The sequence below is a fragment of the Misgurnus anguillicaudatus genome, chromosome 13 (assembly GCF_027580225.2).
Source record: "Misgurnus anguillicaudatus chromosome 13, ASM2758022v2, whole genome shotgun sequence".
NCBI lineage: Eukaryota > Metazoa > Chordata > Actinopteri > Cypriniformes > Cobitidae > Misgurnus > Misgurnus anguillicaudatus.
The window spans coordinates 16,133,521-16,147,875 of record NC_073349.2 but is presented as its reverse complement, the minus strand read 5'-3'; the positions used below and the strand labels follow the sequence as shown (position 1 = coordinate 16,147,875).

The 14,355-nt window shown below is 37.4% G+C and overlaps 1 protein-coding gene across 6 annotated transcripts in view; it reads right to left on the bottom strand.

Moving 5' to 3' along the window:
• Nucleotides 1-14,355, bottom strand: part of kcnab2b (potassium voltage-gated channel subfamily A regulatory beta subunit 2b) — a 69,721-nt gene that overhangs the window by 38,723 nt on the left and 16,643 nt on the right. Inside the window, exon 1 of one of the 6 annotated variants that reach the window (XM_055187758.2) lies at nucleotides 10,726-11,344. The exons of 4 other annotated variants lie outside the window; for them this stretch is intronic. In XM_055187758.2, the coding sequence (XP_055043733.2) occupies nucleotides 10,726-11,105 (380 nt within the window). In that variant the 5' untranslated portion in view covers nucleotides 11,106-11,344. Of the gene's footprint in view, nucleotides 1-10,725; nucleotides 11,345-14,355 lie in introns of those variants that run through there. One more of the 6 variants, XM_055187759.2, reaches the window with a different exon arrangement.

Sequence of the window (14,355 nt, the reverse complement as noted above, 5' to 3'; positions counted from 1 at the left end):
TGGTTGCATTAAACTATCAAAATATGAGGTTTATGGTACATAATGGACAAAACACAAAACTAATATGGTATTTATTGGGGAAATAGTAAAATAAAAAAGCAGGGCTCACAAAATTTCAAAATCACTGGTAGGGCAAGCCCTCTTCAATTTTTGGTAGCCTGAAATGAATAAGTTGCCCAAATAAAAAATACATTATGTTTAACATAGAATATTGATCAATCCCGAATTTCCATGCAAGCCAAATATTCCTGCCCAATTTATGCAGGTCTTATTCCGGGTTAAGGATTTTGCTGCCGCACCATTGGTGCAGCAGGCCCAACTATATAACGCAGTGCCCGAAAATAGTCCCCAGCTATTGAAAGTTACCAAGGGGACTATTTTTGGGTGCTGATTATTACGCCTTAATGAGAGTATAGTTTCTAGCCATATCTGCCTAGAAAATCACAACTTTTAATTTTTCTTTGTTCTTAGTACACGATGTAACTACAGAAGAGTCAAGTTTTAAATAGGAAAAATATTGAAACTCTTTGGTTATTTTTGAGCGCGATGCTAATGGTCTAATCAGATTTGATAAATTATGCTAAGCTATGCTAAAAGTGGTAACGCCAGACCCAAAGAACGGCTGAATGGATTCCAAAATGGTAAAACTCAATATTTTAACTCTAGGGGAGCATATTTTCAAAAAAAGTGGAATGTCCTTTTAATAAAGAGCGAAGATATTAATTGTGCAAAGTTGGACATCACTTTTGGCCACTACTGCATGAGTATTTAACATGGCATGAAGTCATGAAGTTCAAATGCATATGTATTATATAGCATATATAGCGCCCTATTTTAATGATCTAAGGGCATGGTCTAAAGCACACGGCACATGGTCTAAACAGGCGTGTCCGAATCCTAATCCTAAATTGCTAATTTAACGACGGGAAAAATGGTTTATGCGCCGAGCGCATGGTCGAAAAGGGTTGTTCCGATTCTTGTAATGAGTAATGAGTGTGTTTTGGGCGTAACGTGCAATAAACCAATGAGAGTCTCAGCTCTCATTCCCTTTAAAAGCCAGTTGCGCTGGCGCTATGACTAATCCCTATTTAGATGACGGACTTTGTAAACTGGAAAAATAAGTGGAGGAAGAAGACCCCCAGTTTAAGTTTAATGTTAAATAATTGTGTTGTGTTTCCTTGTATTGACCTTTAAAAGCCGTTTTCTTTTAGTCATGGAATAAAAATAGCAGGCTTTTAATTGCTGTAAATGTATGGCTATCCAATATCATCAAAAAATAATTTACAAGTATGTAAGAAAAGGTTTGTAGTCTAAAAATACAAACAAGAGGTACAGAATTTACGAACGTATGAAGAACCGTTTCAGCATCCGGACAGCGCCAGGAGTTTTTTTTAAAGCATTACTTAAAACTTTCTCATCTCACCATATTCACAGGTACAGAGTCCTCATATACAATAAATCCATGGGGTAGCATTTAAAAAAAATTAAAAAATAGATGCAATATTTATATTTGTTTAAAGCAAAACATGTATTTACTTACCACGGTACAGGTGAAGCAACTCTTTACGCCTTCTTTACGGTCCTCATTTAATGAGACTCAATAATAATCCTTTACATTTTAATCCTTTAATTTTTCCTATTATAAGAAGGGTTGTGTTCTGCTGCGCATCCAAGTGTGTAAAAAGCAAACGCGCATTGTCGTCCCGTATTACGAACGTGCTCATTAAATAACAAAAACTGTATTGCGCCAGGTTTTTGTTGGTCAATGGCGTAGTCAATTTTAGTTGCCTCATTCTAGCAACGCGCTAACAATGCGGTTGAACACACCTCGTTTTCAGACCAGAACGCCCATGGGCGCACAATTGGGCGGAAATGTGGCGCTAAACATGAAAATGATAATTGCGCCGGGTTGAAACTATCAAAAGACACTTGCGTCTCGCATTGCGCTGCATTGCGCCGGGTGTATGATAGGGCCCATAATGTTGTGTAAGTTTAAAATAATTTTGCATGTGTTACAACCATTTTAGGGTCAACGCAAAAAGGGTACTTCAAACACTTCTCCATTTAAACCGTCAAGCCGTCCCTCTCTTGCCTTTGATTAAAAGCCTAACTTTGGATTTATTCACAGTCAACTAAGCTCTGGAAAATCCTCTAGGATCGTTCAATTATTTGCCTCACAGCAAAGCTCAGACTCTCTTCAGTGAGCTTTACTGCAGGGTTCCTGCTCTCAGAAACAAGCAAAAGTTGACAAAGTTGAAAAGTAGTACAAACAACACTGCCATCACAATCACACTTTCTTCAAAGTGCAAACTTATTCAGCCTGAGCTATCTTGCCAGAGACCCACCAAGATTTGTATCTGATTGGTGGTCATGACTAAAACAACAAACATCTTATCAAAAGGAAATTCAAAGATTATACAGTAGATGCCAGGCAAAAATCTCAATCGAGAAGATTATAGTTAGTCAACGTGATCATTAAAAACTAGACCAGCACCAAGAATATTAACGTTGATAAATTCGTTTGAAAGGTACCCTGAAGACTTGTATGTTTTAATACTTTATATTTGCCTTTAACAGCTAAAATTAATTGATAGAAACGCATTAAATATTTACTTTTCGTCAAAAAAACAACAACATGTAAGCTATGCGGGCCACCATTTTGTTTTGCATTATAAAATTGATGACATGTAATGGTTGTTGTGAAACAAACATTACTACAGTTTACTGTAGTAAATACAATGGTATCCTCTATAGTTTTTCATGTGGGAATGTTTTCTTACCTCCAAGATTGCCTTTATTTTGATCTTCTTTCATTAGTATGTTTTCTGTATTATTCCTCATTTATGGTGCTCTGTGAAAGGGCTAAAAAGACGATTCTGTATTTTTATGAAATACAGACCCAATACTAGCATTTATAACTCTAATCTTCTGTTTCACATAATTTTTAATCTATTGATTGAAGACTTGTGTATCACATTTACCTCGCTATTATGCTGTAGCGTTAATAGATCGGGTTTAATTGCAAACATGTGACATCATGTGATGAAATACAAAATGGTAGTCTCCAATTAAAAGTTCAAAGTTTATTTTTCATAAAACTATTTTTAATGTTTTATTCAATCTCAGTGTTAATCTATTAAACCACACATGTTTATAACCGAGTACCTTTTAACATTTAAATTTGATGTTGATAGATAGCACCAGCTATCCTTAAATTAATGAAACAACCAAACGAATAAGAAATAAAGAAAAAAGTCATACTGTATAAGTAGTGGCTCATGTATATCTAAACAAATAGCATTGTTCTGTCAGAGCCCCAGAGGTTACTGTAAGGGGGCGTGCACACCAAAGCTTTTAAACGCCACTGAAAACGCCAGGTGGTTGCCGACTGCCAGCTTTTTTTCTGCTGACTGGCAGCTTTGATTTTTGTGAAGTTTGTCCCGCCCCTCCTCCACTGTAATTGGATGGCCGTGTGAGATCTGACATTGAAGATAGTGTCAGATCACCCAAAGTTGAATATTTTTCATCTCTCGGCACTGAGCGCAGAAAAAACGCCAAGCACTGGCTTTCAGTGCGAAAAAAAAACGGCAGTGGTTTTTGACGTTGGGTTCTGACGTCAACCCGACATTTGGTTATTGATATACCACCCAGCCCTAATATTTATACATAATTGGCAGAAATATTAAATGTCGTAGTGCCTGAGGCAGTAACACACCAGGTGGACAGCACGGCAAACATTGCTGTAAAGCACTGACAGCAAGCTACATATACCAGCTGCTCAAATTCAATGCTGCTGAGCTGTTCTGTGATGATCAACAAATTAAAATGAACATGTTGCAAAAAATGCCATTTTATAAGCTTCTCTCACTTCTGATGCGCACAAAGGCGCAATCACAGGGGAGTAAGAAAAAAAATTATTTTGAACAGGCCTGCAAAGGTGCAGACGTTGTGAGTCTGACATCTGTCTGGATTGTACTGATTTACATGTATGGCCAAACAACGTGCCATGTTTTGTTGTTTAAGGAAGAAAGTAAGGTAGTGGCTGGTTGGCTTCCATTCTTCCTTGGTCTGCATGGCGTAATGCAGTGGTTCTCACCCCCCCAAATTGTAAACTTGTGCTGTTGTTTGGTAACTATATTTTTTTGGAGGTTTTATTAGACAGAATTTATGATAAATTTATGTATTTTATAAAATTGTATAAAACTGGGGATCTCGCGCCAACCAAGGGGAGTCCGCCCCCCAGTTTGGGAACCACTGAAGTAAAAGAAACATGCAGGGTTGCCAGATCTGTCTAATGAAAACAGCTCAATGGCCAATCAAAAATAGCCCAATGACCCTGGCCCAAATACCAAAACTTTGCTTTTATAAATAAAATGATCTTAACTTAAAACTGACAGCTGATAAACAGCGAACAGCTGACAGATTTAATGACTCTTTTGATAACACTGCTGATGATGGGATGTCTGAGAGACCAGGGTGCACAGAGGTATGCAAATACATAGTTTGACAGGCATTCTACAGACAACTTGTATCAATATATTTAGACCATTTTACGTTGTTGAATGCTGAAACTATTTTCCAACAGCATAACAAAAATGTTTCTGTACAAAACTGCCTACCCAACCCATAACATCTAAGGGGTTGTGCACACCAACACTTTTAAAAGCGACTGAAAACGCCTGGACAACGGCGAATGCCAGCTGTTTATCAGCTGAGTGCCAGCTTCCTTCAACTAAGCGCTTTGGTAGCTCTGATGCTTCAGCTGCGAGACGGTTGGTTGCTGTGATTCTTGTCCCGCCCCTCCTCCACTGTGATTGGATGGCTGCGTGAGAACTGACATTGGCGAGCAGGAGCTTTTTACCCAAAGTTGAATATTTTTCAACTCTTGTAGGGCCCTATAATTTCCGCGATCACGGAATCGCGGACGGAATCGCGGAATTGGCTAATTAACACGGAATCTAGTATTAACGCGGAATTTTGCGGAATTTTACATATTTTGAATAAAATTATGTTTTTGTGTGGGAGACGAACGTATGTCTGGGGGAAATGCAGACCGGGGTAAGTAAATCTGGGTGACACGCCCCCTCCCGTCGTTTCAGACCCCCCCAAAACACTGAAACCATGGTGAAGCGGCTCTCCACGACTCTGCTTTCGTCAGCGAAAAAATTAAGAAATTCGACGCTAAGCACTTAGTTCTCGAGCTGCAGGTTTCACATGACTTTTATGTGACCGGAGAACTGTTATTTTGGAAGTTTAGTCAACACTCTGTTCACGGTGAGCGCAAAGATACATGCACTCTCTCATCCATGTCTGTGATCAGCTCACGTGCACGCGCTTACGCATCTGTCCGAAGTGCGAACCCAAATCCTCATGTATTTGTTCAGTTTTATGCATTTCAAGCGAGCTGAGGCAAACTAACTATCCCTCGCATTTAAAATATAATCATCTGCATCATGGCGCCGCTCTCTGTCTCTCTTTCCCTCGCACGTGCAAAGAGCTGCGTGCTCATGCTGTCCTAAGTCAGATCACTATCCTGTGTATGTTTGTAAAGTTATTTCAAGCGATTGTGTATAAAATATATCCGCTGGATTGATGTGTTTAAGGCACTTCTGAAGGCACCACTGCTTTGACACCTTGTTGTAGCCTCCTGCAACAACACTAAAAAACTATGCATTGAATTAAGTTGTGTGTGCGCGCGCGCACGTGTGCGTGTGTATGTGCGTGTGTAAATGCATCTTTTATAGTCATTAAGTAATCCTGTTATCCAGTTTTTTCCCCAAATAATTTACATTTTAATCATTAACATTAAAGGCACACTCTTTTTATGACTAAAATAAAAGTAAAGGGTAAAAAATATCATTTCCAAAAATTAAAACGGATTAAACGGAATTTGCAAAAATTAAAACGGAGAAAACGGAATTTGGGAAAAAATAAAACGGAATTTGGGAAAAAATAAAACGGATTTTATAGGGCCCTACTCTTGGCGCTCAACGCGTAAGAAAACCGCTAGCTGCTGGCTTATTTGAAAAACGCAGAGTTTCCATTGGAAATAATTGAAAACATGCGCCAGCCGCGGGCGTAAAAGTTTTGGTGTGCACGCCCCCTTAGAGATGAATCCGAATGCCAGGATCCATCACCCAACATCATGATCACACTGATGCTCTAATGTCTTCTATTGTGACAAATTCCTGAATCAACATATTTTCGGAAATTATTTGCTAGTACTCTTAAATGGTAGCAGTGATATTGAGGAAGTCCTTTTCTACATGACAGATCTCTCGTTTTAGATTTATGGCCGGTGCACGGCATGAGCAGCTTTCATTCAGAACGCCGGAGGTTCTCTCTCTCTGTTCCATTACTTTAGCATTTTAGCAGCTCTTAAAAAACTGCACTTTCTGCAAAGCTGAATTCATGAAGCTTGGCCTTTCACTAGGCAGGCACTAGTCTGCAGGCTACTGCTTGTCCAAAAGTGTCACTGAACCGAAAGAAAGAACATTGCTTGCAGATCTCAAAAGATAAATGTTTCTATGGCAGTACTTTAAAATGTATGTGCACATTTAAATTGGTGAGCGAACATTTATGAGCAGATTTTGCGAACCCATTCATACTTCGACCTTGGAATGTACACTGCATATATTTGTATTTCCATAGCAACCTGTTTATAATTACAAATGAATATTAAAACTTATTCAGCGCAAAGATACAGTGTGCAGAGCTTGAATTCAAGCTTCTCCTATAAAACTAAAATTATTGAAGAAAAAATCGGTGTGATAGTGATATTAAGCAAGACTTCAAGTGATAGTTCACATCATTTGCTCACTCTCATGTTGTTACAAACTTGTATAAATTTCTTTGTTCTGATTAGCACGAGGGTGGAAATTTTGAGGAATGTTTGTGACCAAACCAAACCGATCATGAGCCCCATTTACTTCCATAGTAGGAAAAAGAATACTATGGATGTAAATGGGATTCATGAACTTGTGGTTACAAACATTCTTCAAAATATCTTATTTCGTGTTCATCAAAAAAAAAAAATTTTTATCAGCTTTGAAAAAACTTGAGAGTAAGTAAATTATAACATAATTTCATTTTCAATCCATTTTACGAATGCACTGAACATGCACCGAATAATCGAATCCATGTATATATAATCAAGGATACATTATGCATGTCTTCTCCTTGATTTTGACCACAGTTAATCCAGAGTTTATTCCCTAGGGTCAAATCCAGCATAAAAGGGAATCACAGTAGAAAAAGACAGAATGAACAGCAGCATTCAATTGAAGAGTAAATAGAGCAGAAAAGAGATCTGAGAGAGAGAGAGAGAGAGAGAGAGAGAGAGAGAGAAAGAGAGAGAGAGACTGCTGCACTAAATTACTTATTAATTATAACTCTTGTACAGTTAACAGATTAAAATCTAAGTCTTAGGATGACCGTCAATTGTATTGTATTTTACGACTATGGAAAAATCTATGAACTCCTGTACTGAACGGGTCTCAAATCCATAAAAATGTCTTTTCAAGTACAGTAAGTGTTAACTATACCTGACAAATAGACAATAGCCACTGTCTGACTAAAACTGAAACAGACCTTCAGACCTTGCAGCACACAATACAGTATGATGTGTGCATACTGCTATCTTGTGGTTACAGATAGTACAGCAGGGGATGAAATCTTGTACATCAATCTCATTATACAGTGCCTTTGTGGCTTATCATGAATTCATTTCACATCATTAGTTAAGCATTTAGGGAGCACTGTGGATAAAATACAGTGTAGTACTGTTGCTTTGCAGCTTTGAAGTTTTCTGGTATAGAGTCCCGGCTTAGTCAGAAGGTCTGTCTGTGTGAAGCATGTTATTTCTGTCAGTATGGAGTACTCAAGTTTCCCCCACAGTCTAAAAACAACAGATTAAGTGAATTTGTAATCAATAAATTGCCCTTAGTTTGTGTGCACAAGTGTCTGTGTCGGACCATGTGATGGACTGGCTATCTATCTAAGGCATATATTTTTTTATATATATTATATAAAATTACAAACGCACACACATGCTGTAGATGTCACGTTAAACGAAACAATACCCAATCAGAAAGCGAGCAGGTGAAAGACAAAACCATAACAACTACATGACGCAGCATGCACAGTACAAAGTGAGATGGACATCAGAGATGTAAAAAAGAAGTCCATTGTACTAATATCATTTCTTTATGCCCGCTGTTTGCCATGTTTGTTTACTGTGAAGTCACGTTTAGACAAGAGAAATATCGCATGATCTTCACAAGATTTCCTGTGTTTTCAGCTGAGACTCGTGTTGTTTGTGAAGTTAATCTGCGTGATGTGCTGTTATGACCACATAGCGGCACTCCACACACTATAGGAAAAGTGTTAAATTGTCGATTTGTTTTAATCATGTTTTTGGTCTCTCACGTTTAAAAAATCGGATAAGATTTGAAAAATCTTTTGGTGTGTACCCAGCTTTAGTGAGCAATTCTCCTTTGACAACATAATCTATCCACCTCACAGGTGTGGCATATCAAGATACTGATTATTTAGACAACATGATTATTGCACAGGTGTGCCTTAGGCTGGCAACAATAAAAGGCCACTTTAAAATGCGCAGTTTTATCACACAACATGATGCCACAGATGTCGCAAGTTTTGAGGGAGCGTGCAGACTGTGCTATTGTCCTCACTGGATAAGTAAGTTACCTGGTTGACTTGAAGCTGCAATTCGTAACATTTTTCAGTTAAAAATAAAAGTAAGTTATTGAATATGTAGGGAAAAAATTTGTTTTTAAAACTGTCTCCTTACCTTGCTCCAATTCACAATGCTAAACTTATAATAATGATTTATAATTTGAGCAGTCGGATCGGTTTCCTGGAAAAAAAATGAGAAAAGTTGCATAGAGTTTAAACGTTTATAGGCATACACCAACCCTATATCACGCAATTACGTGACTATTTCACGTATGGACCAACGTGAAAATGTCACGTTTTGCCGCGCTTGAACGTGAACATGTCACGCTTTTCTGTTCGTGTCAATGTCACGTATTGGTTACTCAACTTTTTTGTCCTATTTTCAAACCATTGTCGCTTCGGTTTAGGGTTATATGTCACTTTAAGTATTTGTCACTTTAAGTATTGGTTTATAAAAAAAATATACAAGACTTATTCTTTTATATTTTCTAAACTTTAACCAATTGTCGCCTGACATTGGGGTGAGAGTTTGTTTAGGTAAGGATGTCATTTTATGTAAATCTAACCCTAAACCGAAGCGACAATGGTAAGAAATTAGGACAAAAAAGTTGAGTAACCAATACATGACAGTGACACAAACAGAAAAGCGTGACATGCTCACGTTCAAACGCGGCAAATGATCCATACGTGAAATAGTCACATAATTGCATGATATTGGGTTGCAAATACAGAGCATTTAATTTACTCAAAACTTTTTTGTTTTACTTTTATTTCATTTTACTTGCTAATATGTTTTATCATTGTTTAAAATGTTACATAAAAGAAGCCAAACTAATAAAATGTAGTAATAAATAAATATTAAAATTGAGGCTATTTATAGAATGTGCTTTGGTGGGCATCTCACAGACATCAGATTTATCTTCGCAGAGTAGCAGGGCGAAGCACAGCGCACACACAGAACATTACTCTGCAAATAACTGTAAATTTATATTTTAATCAGAGATTCGGCCAGAGTTACGGACTGCAGATTTAAAATTTTGAGTTTATTCAACTTAAAAATATTATTTGACACAACAATTAACTAATATTTTTCAGTTAAATGAACTTCAAATTTTAAGGCAACCAGGTAACAAATCTTTTATTTTCACAGTAAATCCAACCACCTGCGTAATGACATAAATGAGCACCAACTGTTAACATTCTACACCGCTTTGGTCAAAACATCAACCAACAATCCTTGATCATCAGTGCAAGGACATTCAGTCTCTCAAATTGCAAAACCTTCCAAAAGGACTACGGGTTAGATGGCAAGCCGTCAGTTACAGATGTAGCAGTCTTTTCTTGCATGTATTGATAAGTCACCTGACCGTTTATATAAGCATGACTTTATGAAAGGCTTATTAAAGCAAAGCAGCTAATCCAGGCCACACAGCTGGTCCAGATCCCTCTTTAGTTTCTGTAAGACTTGCTATTTTCTCTGGATGACTCAGAGACACAACCCAAACAAAACAGACTCCACAACACTCATGAAGTAACAATAACAGAATGATAAGACACTGCTGTATGTATCTAATAAGGCAATCACAAACACTGGGGTCAGAAATGTCATGTACTGTAAATGTTTGGCTCCAGCTTGAGGTTAAACTGATTAGTGTTTGCTGTTTACTAGAAGTTTACTGGCATGGTTTTCTGGTCGACAAAGGTATTGCTGGTTATGCTTTTGAGCAACCAGCATCTAATGCTGGGGACTAATGTCCATACACAACATTGTTTAGTTTAGTTTGTACTGTTCAGTGTATGGTTACATATGCAGCTACAGTATGACCTATAAAGGACCAAGTAAATGTATTAAGGTACTATTAACAAAACTGTTGTTATCCAAATAATTTATAAATATCCAAATTTAATTCACCTTATTTTGGGAGGACATTTTTCATCTACTAAACATGACCCAAGGTGAACACATATCAAGGAAATTCCCTTCAAAAAGAAAGACTTGTAGTTTCACTGGTCCCATCAGACACTTACCTGTACCTCAAGCCAGTCTGGAAGGAGAAGGAGTCTTGCAGAGACACTCCATTGGTCCTCAAGAAATCCTCCAGGTTTTTGAGCTGGGCGACTGCCCGCACCTCTCTCAAAGTCCTAATTTCACCAAGTTCCCCTCCACCTGGCTGCAAAGGGTACAGACCCTGGTCGGACAGGTAGCGGTCGATGTCGCTCCGCAAACTTTCGCTGAAGGACAGGGACAGCATCTTGCCGCTGCTAATGCTGCTGCTCCTTCGTGCCGTGTTACTCGGCGGTCCATTCTTGGATATCTGTTCAGAAGGCACACTCAGTTGACGGCTGGGGCGGCGACCGTGGTGCACGACCCGCACATCGGTCAGACTGCTTCTGTGAGTAGCAAACATTCCCTGCGCACAGGTGACCCCGTGTCCAACGCTAAACTACAAGACTGTGAATCTCACAAAAGCAAAGTGAGGCAGAACAGAGACCAGCTTACTCGTGCAGGTCAGCGGTCTGGCTTTAAATAGCACCCGCCCCCCTTGACAATCAACACCAAACTCACACGTCTATGCATTGTAATCAGAGCTTGCCCCTCCACCCCCAGCCTTTCCCTGTGTGATTCAAATATAATGGCAAATTTAAACAGACCGACCTCAGCAGAATGTGTTTGTGTGCTTGGGACGGACACGCAATGGGAACTTTGTTCCCTGTCCACATGCGTGCGCAAACAACAAAAGTGAGTGGACATTCGGGCATGCACGCAGAACGATACGTTCCTTGCTGCAGTTGCTGTGAAAGACATGAGGGCCAAATCTATCCAACAGCCAAGAAATCAATTAGCAGGTCAAAAAATAGATTGTCTGGCATTGACCCAAACAAATGTTAGAATTATAAAAGTAAACAATACATGATGTACTTGTTAAAAAACAGCAGAAATAGCCCTACCCAAAAGATACCTATAAATATCACATGTATATACTGTACACTACCACTCAAAGTTGAATGGTCACAGATTATGAACTAATATTTGGTTAAACTTTATCTTTATAGTCCACTTTAGACATTATCCTAACTCTCATTAACTTGCAGAAAAATGTGGGATGGACCGGACCCATTAAGTTGTTATTTAACCTATGCTGGTTTGTTTCAATTGAAAATTTCGGGTTGTTTTATTGCTGGACCGAATATAAACATTTTCTTGGTTAATTTAATCCAACAGGATTTTTGACCCAACACAGAGTTGAAAATAACCCATGATATTTTAGCAAATTTGGCAAAATAAAGTGTTTTTAAGGGTCCAATTCTCACAAGTAACTAACTATTAACTACTTTTGCCTCAATATAGACCGTTTCAGCAGTAACAACATAAACAAGCGGCTTTCGCGGTCCGCACGTAACTTCCGGTAAACTCCGCTAAGAATAAATAACAACAAAGTTCTTTAAACGTAGTTTATTTGTATAACAAGCAAAAAACAACACTACCTGGGAAATCAAAACATTTGTTATTTTCGACGAGGCATTTGTCAAGAGATGAGTTTAGCAACTAGTAAGACCATTAAAAAACCAAACCGGAAGTAAGGTTCGGATCCAGACCTGTATCACGTGCGTCCGATGAAACCGTCTAAAGTCCTAATTACTGCTTATTAATACTTAGTAAAGTAGTTGTTAAGTTTATGTATTGGTAGGAATCAATGATGCGTGGGTTGATCCAAAAAGAGCGGGTGCCTGCAATCACAAGTCATCCAAAAATATTTTTAATGATATTCAGGTCGCGTTTGGTCAGGTCGTTTAAAATAAATAAGCCAATTAATTATTAAACAATTAATACTTTTAAAAAATGCGGTCAGGAAGCGGGTCAGGTACTAATATATATATATATATATATATATATATATATATATATATATATATATATATATATATATATATATATATATGTATATATATATATATATATGTATATATATATATATATATGTATATATATATATATATATATATATATATATATATATATATATATATATATATATATATATATATATATATATATATATATATATATATGTGTGTGTATATATATGGGTGGGTTAGATGAAAGCGTTGGTCGGTGTGGGTTGTTTATACATTGACACGCGCATCACTGGTAGGAATTGCGATTTGTTGAATCAGGCATTAATATGTGCTTTTTAATATTAATAATCAGCCAATATCTCAGTAATATTAATGCTAATAACCAACTAGTTAATAGTGAGAATTGTAAACTACACTAAAGTGTTACCATTATTAACTCACCAAAGTATTTAAAGTGAGAAGGATACATAAAAAACATGCATTTTAATGTTAGACTTTATATTTTGATGTTAAATCCACTATTATATTATATACTGTACTGTACAATTGTTCTCAGACAGTCCATTCACAGTCCTTAGTCCAATTATTTTAGAAGTAACTGTAATTAAAATAGGGGAGAACCGGGACAAAAGTAACGCGGGACGAAAGTAACAAAACGATTTTCTTCTAATCCTGATTACATTTGCATTTCAAACTATGACAGCATCTTTAGCACGTAACCCTTGACAAAGCTGACTAATAGTGTTATTTCATCACCATTTTGCGCATCTAGGTCTGGAAAGCTGTTTTCAACCATCATAAGTAAATCCCTAAAGCGGTCATTTTTTCTTATGACGCGTTGTGTTTCTGGTTTCATGTGTTAGTGATCAATCTACATGTTATTTAGTGCGCTTACACATCCTGAAGTTTGCCTTCTCAGAGTTTTTCAAAATAAAAGTAAATCGGATTTAAATGTCGGGACGAAAGTAACAGTTTGTACTGCCGGGTTCCTTTGAAATTTAAAATGAAAATGTAATTTAATTATTCTTTGCAAAAATAAATGACTAAATACGTTTGCAGTTACATATTAACAAGTCTTAGTCATGCATATTTACTACTGTTGTGTTACTTTTGACCCACCTGTGTGTTACTTTCGTCCTAGCCGACAGGGCCAAAAGTAACAATAGGCTTTATGCCCAGCTGCACTACTTCCTGAACTTCAGCCAGCTCCTTGTTTCCTGTCTGCCATTATTGGACAAACTGATTAATCCAGGTGTGTCTGATTATTGTTGTTTTGACTACTGAGGTCGGGCACACCTGGATTGATCAGTTTGTCCAATAATGGCAGCCGGAAACAAGGAGCTGGTTGAAGTTCAGGAAGTAGTGCAGCTGGGCATAAAGCCTATTCGCTAGTTATGTTCAAAGTGAAATTATACTGAGTCGTTTTACATTTGTTTAAAATTCCACCTGGTATGATAGACCACACTTGTGAGTAATTGACCACACCAAAATATATCTCTGTCTAAAACATTATCTTTTCTAAAGAAAATGGTACTTTCGCCCCTGCTCTCACCTACTGAAAAAATAAGAGTAACCCCTTACTTTACATTTTTAAGGAAAAAGTAATTAAATTACAGTAAAAAAAAGAATGTAGCTACAGTAACTAATTACTTATTAACTACTTACACACCCAACACTGCCCATCACCTAACAATAAAATAAAAACAATGTACTGTACAGTATGACATTTCATTTTCATTTTACAGATTGAAGCTTCCTTGTTGAAATCTGTACCTACATCTCATGAGGGTCTCTGCCTGG